Below are 15024 nucleotides of genomic sequence, written 5' to 3'. Positions count from 1 at the left end.
GAAATACAAATGTTTTTAAAATGAGGCCTAAAGGGTAAAAAGAAATGAGTAGACCCCTTCTGCCATGGGCAGCTCACAGAATAGGATCAGGATACATCCAGTTGAATGGCCACAGCCACAACACAAATCAAAGCAAATAGGCTGTGCCTCATAAAGTGAACATAGTAAATGAAAACACCTCTTTAACAGAGTTTGGACTGACTTGAGTCTTAAATAGTTGAAAAGCTCGAGCGATGCTATTTGGCAACCCTAGAAAATAGTAAATGGCTGCTTGTTACTGCAATTTAAGGGCATTTGCTGCATTTGTTTGGAAATGTAGCACCATTTGTTGAATCACCAAAATAAACAAGAGAGCACAGCACAATACTATTGGATCAACATCATTTTGACTCCATCTTTACATGTCACAAATACATAACACTTAGCACATTTCCTGTGTGACCTAATGACATTAACACAAGATGTTACACTTAACATCATTATTAAAGTACATTCACTGTAGAATTAAAGAGTATACACTGTGTGCCTTCATTCATTAAATGAGATTTACTGTTTAAATGATTGAATAAAAAACAACCTCACAATATAAGAGTGTGTACAAGCAATTACAGCTAGGGGACCTATGGCTGCACCATCTGGAGTAACCACGGTCTTGCAAACAGAATTGCCCACCTCAAATAACCTGCTACCAATTGACATACATTAGACAAATTTCAACACAAAATGAGAGGCAATGATAGTTCAAACATGGAAACAAAGTTTTATGCAGAGAACAAAGAAGCCAAGATGAGTCAGCCCTTTTGCTTGTGTTTTTATTTTTATACAGTTCCTCTTCAGAAAATACAGACAAGAGCAGGCAACGTGTTTCTTCTAACCATAGACTTCTTCAGGGTGATATTGTTGTGCTTAGACACTATGTCAGAACCAAATTCCCTTTGGGTTTCTTAATGCATACAAAAACACACCACTATCATACCCATACAACAGTGAGGATAGAAACCAAAACAAAAAAAATAGATATTTTTATTCAAAAGTATCCTTGTAAGATTCAAAATATAAACACTACATCATCATTTCATATCGAATATTCATAAAAGGTTAAAAACATATTGTTACAAAAAATCTGGGCGAATATGACAAAGATTGATTTCATCGGAAACACATGAATCTGACAAGCACCCCAAGTGCAAAGAACAAGAATTTTTTTTTATATACTGGTCCAACACTTAATAAAATTCTGTTTTTCCTGGTGGAACCCAATGCAACTTGGATGCTTTTTAAACACAAAGCGACGCGTTTCGGTGGTATATTCTAATCCACCACCTTCTTCAGGCTTATAAATACAATACGGTATCTCCCAACACTTTCATCTAAACAAATCACATAAACACCCATTTAGAATTATTCATGATTAACATTATATGCATCAAATTTCATATTTCAATTAACAAATATATTAATTCAAAAGGAGAACAGACAAACTCTAATAGATTCAATTAAAAAACATTCATATTAAAATTTCGTTTCTACCCATGGTGAGTCACAAATTTATATCCAAACACACCCACTCTCATCTTACATACTCAGTAGAGTTTGTCTGTTCTCTTTTTGAATTAATCTATTTGTTAATTGAAATATGAAATTTGATGTATTACTTCATTTACACATCCTATCTAATTTTGGATTAAAATACTTATTCTGCAGCCTACTTACTTCGTCAGACCTCAGCATAACATATTCACTCGATCACAGCTATTTGGAAGAGTGTTTAAAATTATTTTAATTTTTGACTGAATATGTATTCCTGTTGATTGTGCATGTTCTTCTTCCTAAAGTGAAATATAAGTTCAATGGAATTATGTATAATGAATGTAAAAAGGGTCCGTAGTAATATATGAATCATAGCAAATCTCAAGACTAGATTTGGAAAAGAAAATCTTACCTACATAATGAAAATGATACTTACTATGACAAAAGTCAAAGGTGTCTATGGTGCAGCAGCACCTTAAGCAGTTAATACCCCAGGGCCCACAGGCCCCAGTTAAAGTCTTACATGCTCCACAGAAACATTCAGCATTACAGCAGGTGCCCTCAGGGTGGGCACTCGCAAGATCAGGTCCTGCTCCGAGAAGTAGGGCTTCTTGCGGTACTCTTCTGAGTGGCAGGGCTGGTGCCCCCCAGCGATCGGAGCAGTTTCCAGCTCATAGCGACTCAGTAGGTCAAGTTCTCCCAAGTGGGAGGAATTCAACCCTTCAGCCCCAACTGGTCCTCAGGAGTCAGTCAGGGCACATCTCTCAGTGCGGCTAGACTCGCTGGTCACATCCTCACTCCCGTACTGGGAAACAACCTGATATATGTGGTGATTTGGTCCCAGCAACCCCTCCTGGAGCACAGGGTTGCAGTGGTGGAGAAGTGTGGCTCAATGGTTAGAGCGGCAGACCCTGATGCAGAGGTCTGGCCCGGACCAGGGTTCAATTCCCGCCTCGGCGGGTCTTGGGCTCAATTTCCCCGGACCCGATAATTTTCGCCTCGGTGACTATTCTAATCATGGGTCCCACTCTGCAACTCTGGGCAATAGCTTGCTTAATCTTCACAACGGCCCCAAAAGCGCTAGGATGCCTGGCTTCACCTTGGGGTGCCCAGGAGTGGGCACCCCACAGTATGTTCCACAGCGGTATGTGCACAGCGCCTGAGAGACCCTTTCGGGGGAGTGCGGAGCGCTATATAAATGCACTACATTTACATTTACATTTATGGTACCTTCTGAATGGAATGTAGACTCCTCAGCTGCAATCACAACACACCACTGCGGTCCCTCCTGGCACATTTCCTGACATTCATGAGTCTTGGCACGCTGGTCACACAACTCATTCCCTGCTGGCTGCCTCTGGCATAAGGAGTCACCGCAAGGAGGCTGTGTGGGCTCGGTGTTCTATGCACAGCGCTCGATACTTGGAACATTCTTTGGCAGATCTCTACTGGCATACTGGGGTTGCCAAAAACGATCCTGCACACAGGCTACAGTCCAATTGGTGCACAGCCTAAACCTCCCACCTAGCACAGGGAGTCCTCACGGTAGGGCTCACCACTGGACCTTGTTCCCTCCAACGCTCTCCTCTTCCTCACAGGGAACACTGGTTGTGGCAAGCAGGGAGGTGCTGGTGCTCCATATTTCGGGGCAGGTGGTCTTGGTTTACCTGGGTGATGTTCCCTCACCCAGCAGGGTCAGTAGCAGGCCTTGGCCCCCAGTCTTGTCATAGGCAGAAGTCTTGCAAACCTCCGCCTTCTCACACTGCCCATCTGGCTACTTGGCAAATGACAAATGTTGGCGGAATTAACCTCCCCTTCTTACAGTCTTTTTCCAGACACCAAATATGCTTTAGTTTCAGTCTTTGCATTTTTATGTTGGGGTCTGGTTCTTTTGAAGTGGACGCTTCTCTCTTCCTTCTTTCATCATGAAAGATGTCAATGACATGAGGCACAACTCTAAAGCTGATTGACCCACAATACAATTCATAGACATTACCAGAGTTCACACCTGGTCATCAGCCACAGTGATATGTGCATCAAAAGGTTAACCCTAGGCTCCCAGCCCTAATCTTTATAATTTTCTTATCAGCCCCATCTCCCATCCTGAGATGTGTCCAGGCCCCTTCCTTGTGATCTCTCACTGAATCAAAGAGCAACCTCTTGACGTGCATAGAAGGTCTCTCCCTTACCTCCAGTGTGTATCCATCCTGTCTCACAGGAATGCAGCAATCAGCAAGTCTGTCTGAGGGGATTCCTCTCCTCCTCGTGTCTTCACCAGGCAGGCCTTGGCTTCCCAAAATGGAAACCAGGGTCCTCTAGATAATGTACTATTGCAGGCACACTTACTTAGTGTACATTCACAGCACACTTACTGTCTAGTTCTAGTACCTCCATGATTGTACCATTACATGTACACATGCATTCAGTTCACACACTCATTTCAGCGCTGAAGCTTTGTCTCTCTTTACTCAGGGTGTGTTGTTTACAAACACACACATTGACAACACACACACTCACCATGTGTGCGCTGCACAACACTTCACCCTTCAAGTATTGTACTTCAGACAAGTACACATACATTCCGCACTCACGGCACAGCACTACATCGTTCATGTCATGTATGGCTCACAGGCATACATACACTCAGCACATGCACCAATCGCACGTATACTACACAGGACTTCTCTATCCCTATACTGCACCCTTCCCAGGTACATATACAACCACGCAAAGTCATTACTCCTAAGCTATGCAGCACTCCAAACCTACCTGATGTAGGTCATGGTTGAGTTAAGCACACAGCAGCTGAACTTTTAAAAAGGTGAGAGAACCTGTAGGCCTCACTCCAGTGACACAGGGTAAAAAGGTCCTGTTCACTACTACTGATCAATACACAGTATGCTGCAACCACTGCGCTTGTGCTTCTTAATTCCTGCTGAATGTGGTACCATACATGCCATCAGAACTGATTCAGGAGGGAGGCTCACGATTTTTTAAACCAAAAATGTCTTCATTTTAGCTGTCACCCTCCTGAAATTGCCTTCGACTCAGTGTACGTCAATGGGGGAAACGAAGTCCCCCGTTTTTTTTCTCCAAAATCTTCCTCTTTCTTGTTTCAAAATGTTGCCATGTATGGGATAGCCTTCCTCCACTGTGAGGGTAGCGCTTTGGGTGCCCCTCCCGGTCCAACAAGGCAGCAATCCAGAAGACAGGCCTATGTCATAATGCACACGCATGATCTGTGTTAGCCTGTGACAAAAAACATAAGCATTGGGGATCCTGACAAGAGCATAGTTGGGTACTCAGGGCAGAGGGCACGTCTTTACCATGCAGAGGACTTTTCTAGCCCAACAATATGCATTTGTCTATCTGTTTATTTACCAGAGTCTTTTGTTGTCTTGATGTAAAGCATTGGTAGTCTTTTACAATAGTGAAGTGGGTTAGTGGGAGGGTGGGACTGGGTTGTAAGAGGTTTCTTATTTTTGTACGTATTACGGCATGGAGAAGGCAAGGATCCACTAACTGGAGAACAACATGTTTTTCTTTTTCATATCTGGGTCGGGATGGAGAGAAGATGACCAGAGGGTGGTTTATAGTGGGGTGATTGACATATACTATTAGTACAACTAGAAGAAGGTGGACTTAACATAACATGTGTATTTGTACAGCGCACGTTCACCCCTGACGGGGCATCTTGGTGCTGAATAACAGATGTTTAGTTTTTACCCAACTCAATGGTACTCATTTTATCGACCTCAGATGGATGAAAGGCTGAGTGGACCTGCCGGGATTTCAACCTGTGACCATGAGGTCGAACACAGGCCGCTGCAGTGGATGCATTAGTTCACTGACTTAGGGAGCATCTTGTTCATGGCTCCCTTGTTTTTGCTCTACCCCTCCACAGCTTATCCATGGGATCAGCTAAGCAGGTGAAGGGGATACTAGGGGGCATGTACAACAGAGAATTGTACCTGGGTATCTGTTAGTAAGGTTGAAATTTCCTTACTGGTGTTCCAAGTAAATTCATAGACAACACTAACTTCGTTCTCCTAGTCTAAGTGGCTTTAATTGGAACCCAATTCAACCTCATTATTATCAGCTATCCATCTATAATTCTCTCTGTCTGCTCCTTTGAACTTCTATCGACATTGAAAAACAATATTTCTTCACTGCATTAATGGACAAAAGCTTAAAATATGCTATGAATTGAGCGAAAGTGATCACTCCTGGAACGGATTTTTTCTGTTTTTGAGAAACCGAACCAATCTGCACCCTGAATACACTGGAATTATTTTCCCTAATGAATGTAAACACAATTGTGCACTCTATTGATTTACAGCAGTTTTGCTTTTGATCTTGTTATTAATAAGCTAATCCGTGAATATGCATGAGAAGGCCTGTGCATATGCGTGCGCTTCATTCATATGATTTCATACACATGTACTGCTCTTTTTAAAGTTTTAAGCAGCGCGGGTTGCCAGTAGATTGGAGTCTGGTGCTTCCAAAGGCAGTGCCGGCTAGCAGATAATGTCCGATGGGCTTGTCTTCAGGCACACACCTTCATTACCGGTTTCCACGTCTCCCGCATCTCTTATAACCTCCGGCTTCAGGTGCAGGGAGCTTTCTGTCGAGGGCAATATTCCAGCATCCTACATAATGTCGTTATGGCACAGCTGTAACCTGTGGTGCTAATTAGCGGGAACAAACTGGAGAGTGCTCATTAATTTGCAAAGTAAATTAGGATTTGCTAACAATCATTTACGGTGTCAAGCAGTGTTGGCTGCATACAGCCATTTAACATTTGTGCTTTTTTTTTTTTACTGGCAGTGAATGGGATATTTTTTTACCTGTGCAGTTGTCAGGTATTTATTTGGAAGTGGGCATGTTTGTAATAATGCAACGCATTTCAAGCAGTGTTAGGTGACACAGAGCGTGTGCAGCAATAAAAGGCAAGTCTGGCTTTGTGTAAGCACAGCTCAAAGGAAAGTTGTGTGCATCTCTGTAGCTCCAGCCAGCTCTCTTTATGACCAATAGCTCCTGTAAACAATTATAGCTGACTACAGGCAGATATGGCGAGAGTTAAAATAGCACATTTCCTCTATAACAAGTCCCAGTTGCATTTTAACCAGTTTTAATGATTCCTTTGGTGTGAATTCAAGCAGTAACTTTCCTACCCAAAGGATTCCATTATACCCCAGAGCAGGACCTGTAATGTGTTCCAGGCAGGCAGCAGAGCGCTCCATTATGGAAACCTGCCATTAAGAGGAAGCAAATCTCACAGCAGCTTATTTGGAAAATAGTTACATTTAACACAGCACAGTGGACCCAGCTCACAAAAGCTATTGTATATATCCATAGGTGAATGGCTAAGCGCAATTCTCGCTAAAATGCTTCCACGCAAGCAAATCGAAGCATTCACAATTGCACTCTCCGCGGCATCGCTTTAATAGATCTGCTTATGAATACTAAGTAATTGAGTATTTCACCGCCTCCTAACAGTGTGTTGCTGCGAAAACAGCACCCAGTTCATAGACAATGGAGCGTGGATGAAATGCGCATGCGCACTTGAGGGGCCTTAAAAACTGGACATTAAATTAGCCTCAGTCCCAGTCTGAGGCAGCTCTCTAAGGCTCTCTAGCACTGAATCCTGAGGCGTTACTGTGTGCATGACTGCTGTTCGAAATCAATGGGCCCCAATTCACAGCAGTGCAGATATGCACTAGTAAAGAGCAGTCTCCTGCTCACAAGTTTGCAGGTGCGTTTTCTCTCGGCGCAGCGGGCCCCTTCATTTTTGCAAATGGGTTATCCCCTCCTTTGATGTGTTGTAAAAAAGGGTGTTATGCAATTGAATTTTGGTTGCAAAACATTGATACATTAGATATTTATTTGGTATTTGGAAGGTACGCCTAACACATGGTCCCTTGCGCCACTTTTGTGTCACTTTTCCCATGTTAAAAGTGACGCACAAGTGGCACAGGGGGCTTGTAAATCTGCCCCCATATGTGTATCCATTCCATTTTAGGAGTCAGAAAAACTCCAAAAATTGGATTAGTAAATATGAAAAAGCATTTAACTGTCACACATTCCGAACTGGAGCATTTGTGACTATTGAAAAGTTTAGTACATATGACTCCTACATTCCTACTCATAGTTTAGTTCGGAATGTAATTCAGTACACCAGCACATGTAGTTTTGTGGAGACATACAGATTATACAGTAGACATTCCTCCGCTGTCTGAATTGTGACTTCCCATGAGGCAGTCCTATAGCATATCAGGACTCATCTATGTGAAGGCAGGAGGATTCTGCAGGCCCCTGCTGCCAGTAAGTTGCAGGTGACCTTCCAATCCTTCAGCCCCCCCACCCATTCAGCCTACAGCAGATGCATATATGTGAGATATGGACTTAGGGACCCCTCTTCATATTCTGCAAAGGGGGGAGGTGGGTCCATCAATTTGCGTTACGCCACTATGTGAAGGAGAGGTTCTACCACATGAATCATGCCACTGTCCTCATTCAGATTTTCAAAATTCATTACTTGGAGTGATTTAACTGTGCACAATGTATGTTTTACCTTTATGAATTTAAATATGTTGAAGATGCAATCATTTCAAAACCTGTGTTAATGCTGAGCAAGGAAAAATGTGAGACTAATTTTATGGAATGCATCTTAATATGGAAACCCTAAAAATGTAGAACCAGCACTTTTCAACCAATGTTGGACACACCTGTTTAACCAACTCCTCCTGACTCTCATCAACAGAAAAAAGTGAAATGGCATACCTAATAAAATCACCTCAGTCATCTCAATGGAACTACTGAAACAGTGTTCATTAATTTCACAGTCCCCAATTTTAGAGCTGCTCAGGTGTAATCCATGCTTCAAATGTGCTAGAGAATGTAAACATTAGATCAAAATTGTTTGCAAGAATTTGAAAAGCTCCTGTTAATTGTGGCGGGATAAAGAATCTTCCACTGTTCCAGCCAACTTCCACTACGAGGGGACAAAGTAGGCAAAGAGCTTTTCCAAGGCTCCTTAACGTAAATACACAGTTGTAATCCAGTAAAGTAAATCAAAGTAGCAACATCCATGTCAAGAAAGAGCAAATGTGCTTGTGAGTTATAGGTTAATTACATGGTTGTATTAGTCATCTTGTAACAGGAGAAAAAGCCCCACATCCACCTTTTTTAATCTAAATATCTAACGTTCAGCTTAGTTTGGAGAGATTAAGGGCCATATGTACAAAGGCATTTTGCATTTTTTAACAGTGAAAATTGCTATTTTGGACTATTAGAAAATGCAAAATGCCATTTTGGTATGTACTCTAGGCATTTGCGTTCGTGCAAAATGCGATTTCTATCTTGTAAAAATTGCATTTTGGAAGTAGGTAAATAGGAAATCGCAAGTAGGGATTTTCAAATAATTTGCTAAACGCATGCACAAAGGATTTTCCTAATTGTGACTAGTGGCAAAATGGCCATTTAGGAAATGCAATTACCATTGATTCGGATCACGTGGTAACTGGGTGCAAACTATTGAAAGGCACCCAAAATACATCAGGCTCTTTCACAATGGCAGCGTTGTATATCATGGTGAGGAGGATGAGGATATTGACTGTGAGGCAGAGGAGGAGGAGGAGACAAGAGAACATTTCGGGTGAGGGTCACCCTGTTTGAACAGACAGAGGAGGAGATTATTGAGAGGTAGAGACTGAGTACTACTTGATTTAATTGCTGACCTACAACATCAATTACAGGACCAAGAGAACTTGCGGTTTGCTACTCTGCCATTTCCTACTTGTGGATGTGAATCCGTAGGAATCGCTATTTGTGGAACCAGCAGTTAAATACAAACCATTGTGCGATTCCCAAATAGAGATTTCTACGGATTCATTATTTGGAAATCGCAAATCCGGAATTCTTTACATATGGACCAAAATACTTGAGAGATTATTTGGAGACTAGCTGACTAAACAATGTGCCACACCAGTGTGTGAATTAAAAATTCATTCACAAAATGTAGATGCGTTCCTCTGTGCATGGTATGCTTTCCAGCAATCTAACAGTTTCAAGAGTAAGAGGTAGGCACCTTTACTCTTTGGAACATAAGGGAGGGGGTCTAATTGTAAGAAACCATAAAATAGAACCCCAACCATCAAAGACCTCAGATTTATTTTAATGCTGTGACTGCATGGACTTTTTGTCCAACAATATGAAAAATAACTTTCCTTACATCTTATTTTAGGAGCCTTATATAGGTCCTTAGCATAACATTTCAACCATGGTCAGCAGGTTCTTCATCAGGACTGGTCTTATGAGTGTGTAAAGACAAATAATCGATTCAATTTAGGATATTTTGTTTTTGTCTTTAATTCTGTATAATTGGCAAAGACAGGTTTGTTGGGCTACGAATTCCAGGATCTTCACTCTGCATACATACCTCAATTGAATAAGAGTTCAGTGATATCCTTAAAATGTTATGTACCTAATGTTCATTCATCGTATTGAAGGAGGAGGAACCATAGTTAGATAATAACAAGCTTTCCAGTGCTGCGAGGAAAAATATTAATAAAAAGTTACTTTATTTAGTCTTGTATTTTGACCCAGAGAGACAATATGCACAAAAATATGCTACCGCATTTCTTACTCTTCAATCACTGTTGTCTTAATACCTCCCTTCCTGTTCTACTTCTCACATCTCATCTACTGGAAACTGATTATACGGGAGTGACCCTGAGTTGCAACCACCCAAAATATATATCAACGCAATATTTCTTAAGTTCTTCTGATTTCTCATCTCTTTGACTTCTACATATCAACTTGACTTCAAGATGCCTAACAGTGCAAAGGCGTTGAAGGTCATCATTTAATGGAAATTCATGTGCTTTCCATTATTACTATCTTTGCTTGTTACTAGCCAGGTTAACAATCTGGCTTCTTTGCCCAAGCTGTTATCTGACCTCAGTGACCTTACTAATATAAAAGTAGGATGCGTCCAATGCGCAAAATGCAAAATTTTGCTAAGTAGGGAAATTACTTGAACGCCTACCTTCTTTTCTTTACATCATGCCACATTGAGTTACTTCTGGTATGAATACAATTAAACATGGCCTTTTTGGATTACCTGTCACGGAACTCCGTCCCACTGTATCAGCAGCTTTTCTCAAAAATGTGACTCACGCAACATGGGACTGTCTTAAAAGCAGACTGGAACACTCCAGTTGCTACTGATTCTAGGAGTAGCCAAAAAAAACATGAAGACAACCAAAGGCGGCCATTGTTGTGAGCGCTTTTTCCTTTATACAGTAAATATTTGAGGTTTTGACCTGAAGCCAAGTGAATTCTGGGTAAGATCAAGATCTTGTGTTTAATACTTACCAAAAATGTAGCTGCACATTTAAAGTCTATCAAACTTTTGATAGTACAGTAATTATGTTCATCAGAAACACATGCAAAATGGATAATATTGTAGGCATGTCTTTGATTGGCTGGTACCGCAGAGGCCATCTGGTGTGCATTTGCCTCATGTAAGTTAATAAAGATGTGGGCTGTTTAAAATAAGCAAGAAAATTCAAAGAAAAACTATTCCAAAATAAAAAGGAACAAATTCAACTTCCATCCAACTTTGTACATGTAAAATTAATTTCAGAAGAAACATTAAAGGAGCCTTTTCCAACCGCACAAATGTATCATGCATTTACCGTTAAGTAGATTTAAACGAAAACACTACCGAGCATGCACAGAAAACCGCAACGCCTATTGCATAATACACAAGATACAATCATGAAATGTAGACTGTTTATAATGCTTAACTTCAGTGACAGTCTAAACATAAGATCACAAATTGTGCCTAGAATTTTTTTTTAAACTCTACCCCAAATGTGTCCCAGTGCCAGAGATTGATTCTTAATCTTGCCGTAGTAACTCTGGCTTATGAAGTTATTTAGCCGTGTTTCATACATGTGCTTCACAGTAAGAACCTTTGCAGTTTTATATATATCTTGCATCCTATATGGAATTGAGTCCCTTCTTCTAAGGGGTATGCAGAAAATCAATTAACAAAAAAAAGTGATGAGTGGAATACATGAAGTGATCTGTTTCACTGTTGATCACTCCAGGTCACATTCCAGTCCATCATTTTTTTGCTCTAGGTGCCACTACAAACAGTGGCCAACCATATACAGATCAGATTTGGTCCTGCTCCAATAGGTACAATGCAGCTCAAATTGTCATGCCATGCGCTCTCTGAACAAGAAGAAAAGCAACCACAGGCTGGTTTTGGGCCTGCTGGTCCTTGTCAGATATTACAGCTTCAAGTCCTATGGCACAGCGAGCATGAATATCACGTTCAGCCTGACCAAAGGGAGACAAAATAGGAGAAAGACTTTGGGATGGATAGGAACATATGAGGTAAGTGGGCCTTCTCAGGGGTTTATCATGTGCTCTTCTGTTATGTTTGACTTGCCTCTAAAAGAACATAATATATATGTCACTGGCAACATTCCCTTGGAAAAGGTGAACATGCTAGAACACTTTTCACGCCTTCAGATAACAGAACTGCTGTGGTGACCCCTTGTTATGCCATTTTTTTGCATTCTGGGGTAATGTATACAGGTCGGAGAGTCACTTTTTCGGGTGCCATTGCCAATAGTGAATAGAAACACTAGTGCTTGAAATGAATGGATTCACTTGATCAACGAGGCCCGAATTGCCACTCCTTGTCAAACATAAATAGCACGGATTTTACATGTGAACCGAGCTTTTGATTTTTTACTTGAGACCATGTCGCTGCAGTCCACTGACAATGCAGGAATTAAGAATAAAGTATTTATTCGAATTATAATGTAGGCAGAGACGAGGAAAAAAAAGGATTTCTGATTGATTAAAATTCCACTATGGTTTATGGAAATAATTAGCATCTCTGGGAGTGTGCTGGGCTGAGGTGATCTGACCTAAATCAATACCTAAGGTTATTGTCAAGTTGGTGTGAATAGCTGATGTTCAATGCATAATGCATATGACCTTCAACGCGGCGCGAGCCATACTACCAGGAAGACATTTTCTTTCTCCCATTTGGGGCAGAGTAGAGATTATTAGTACATGCTGTGAGAAAATGTATGCGTTCAATTTCATTAGCAGCGCTGCGCCCGGAGGAGGTGCGTGGCAGGCGCTAAAAAAAAAGTTGAGACACACTTACGTAGTAGCCGGTTCCCAAGCTTGAATGAGCCGAGCTCTGCAATGAAACACACGAACAAGAAAGACAAACTGGGAATCAGTCACGGGTTTTTATCACGGTCCACGCCGTACAGCTCATTAAAAACTCTTTGCAAGCTTTTCATCACCACATCACAGTATCCCGCGCGTTGGCCCCTGTCAACTGCTACCGAAACAAACACGGCCTTGCTTAATTTACCCCCCTTTACATCTCTCAACGGCTTAGAATGGGTAGCGTAGTATTTGCTGCATTTCGGAGTCTCAACCCAAGACGTAATTGCCAATTTATTTGACAGGCAGCTGGGTAATGACGGTGCTTCGCCCCGCACTGAGAGAGAGCAGGCGCGCGCCAACCTGCCTCCCTGACGGGCTGACATTCGATGCCCTGGTTCCTGAGCTGTTCAGCTGTGTGGCCACAAAGCGGCAGGAGGAGTTGGGGTAAAAAAGCAGGCCAGCTTCAAAGGGAAAGGACTGAAGAAAATAGCCCAGTGGGTTGGGGGGCCTTTTCCAGTGTTATGACCTGCTTGCAGGTGCATCACCCCTTGGAGGGTGCGCGCCGCGCTCTGCAGAGAGACATTTTGTAAACATAATTAGCGGGCTGAAATGTGGAGATCACGTGACACCGGTGGCAGCTACATGTATTATTTTCTGAAGACTGCGGGCACAGAAATGAATAATTTAAAGATTCTGGGTGTTTAATTTATGATGGCTGAAAAATGGAACTCCGTGGAGCCCTGGGGTGGCCCTTTTAATGAATGGTGAGGTGGATTTAACGTTTATTGTCTCCCTAACCTTTTTTGAGGTTGTCCTTTCGTTAATGTGACAATTTCACCTGGTGAAATATGGCAGGTCAAAGTTGCCGAAATTACCAGGTGAAAATGCCCCATAAATACAGTTTCATGTGGATTGAAGGGCCTCGCCAAATCAGAAAAATCCGAATGTTAAAAGCCAATTTGGAAATGCACGAAATGGGGCATAACATAGGCGATAGAAACATCCACATGGAGCAACAAGGATGCTGTTACGTTTCTACAGGGCAGGGAGGTTGTGCATTCAGTTGGCATCGCATTCACTATAGGAATTGTGAGTTACGCAACCCAGCGTCTGACGCAATGCTTCCAGCACAACCCATGACATCCGTCATCACGATCAGCGTCCTGCATTGCGCCAGATGTCTTCCAGAATCTAATCAGCAAAGCGCTGGGGTACATTTATCCAAACCTGGTTGGTACTTTGACCCAGAATTTTTTAAACGCAAAAGATTCACCTAATTTTGAGGAATTTATGGATGAGATTGCTCCTCCCTTAGCAAAATCTCTCTATCTACAATTTAGTTATGGGGTTCTATTGTTAAACTCCTACACATGCAAGTGGGCTGGAGAAAATGGATTGGATATGTGTACTATGTGTCCCCTTGGGGCTAGGGAAGACATTCCCCACATACTCTTTTTCTGTCCGGCCTACAAGAAACCAAGGACCTCTTGGATTAAACCCCTCTGTAGGAATATGGGGATTGAGTCATATAAAGTAGCTGAGCGCATATTAAAATTCAACTCCTCCCAAGTAATGGTATATGGTATAAGTAGATATTTATTTAATGTATACCTTATTAGGAAACGCTGTGGTCATAAATTGTAATTATAGAAAGAGGAACCATGGATTACTCTAGTTACCAGATTATCCTCAAGTCTACCTCATTTTTAATATTGCTTATTATAAGAACTCTGGCTTTTAGCTAATTTAATGTAATATTTATATTTTATCTGGTATTGCTTAATCATGGATAAATATTCACCATCATAAATTGTATGTAATTTGTTCATCATGGACTTATGAATTGCGTATTGCATTATGGATTCATGTATTGTGTTTTGTGTTGACTTTTATGGCTATTGTTAGCCGAAATAAAGTATTGACTGATCAGCGTCCTGCATTGCGCCAGATGTCTTCCAGAATCTAATCAGCAAAGCGCTGGGGTACATTTATCCAAACCTGTCATGATCATGTCAGATTACTGTTATCATACAAGAGTGCGGTTAAGAGGCCAGAGAAAGATGGTCTGGAAACCGGTAACAAAGCGGATAAGCCTTGCCTCTCCCCTGGATACCCCTGCCCGGAACAAAGTGCAAGAGACAAACCTCTTCTCATTAGTCTGAGTACGTTTTAAATTATGGATAATTATTATGGGCCATCTCCTGCATGAAATACTATCTACGAAGCATGGTGAATAGTCTTGACCACATCATGCCTATGATAGAAGACATTTAGCTGGTGTATTTA

The 15024-nt window shown here is 41.6% G+C and overlaps 1 protein-coding gene across 6 annotated transcripts in view; it reads right to left on the bottom strand.

The window, feature by feature from the left end:
* Positions 1-15024, bottom strand: part of AUTS2 (activator of transcription and developmental regulator AUTS2) — a 2674869-nt gene that overhangs the window by 1417988 nt on the left and 1241857 nt on the right. For 4 of the 6 annotated variants that reach the window (XM_085649809.1, XM_085649808.1, XM_085649807.1 and 1 more), the window contains one exon: positions 12728-12763. The exons of the other annotated variants lie outside the window; for them this stretch is intronic. In XM_085649809.1, the coding sequence (XP_085505935.1) occupies positions 12728-12763 (36 nt within the window). The remainder of the gene's footprint in view (positions 1-12727; positions 12764-15024) is intronic. 6 annotated transcript variants of the gene reach the window in all.

Source organism: Triturus cristatus, chromosome 3_2 (genome assembly GCF_964204655.1).
Source record: "Triturus cristatus chromosome 3_2, aTriCri1.1, whole genome shotgun sequence".
Lineage (NCBI taxonomy): Eukaryota > Metazoa > Chordata > Amphibia > Caudata > Salamandridae > Triturus > Triturus cristatus.
This window is presented reverse-complemented; position numbering and strand designations above follow the sequence as displayed.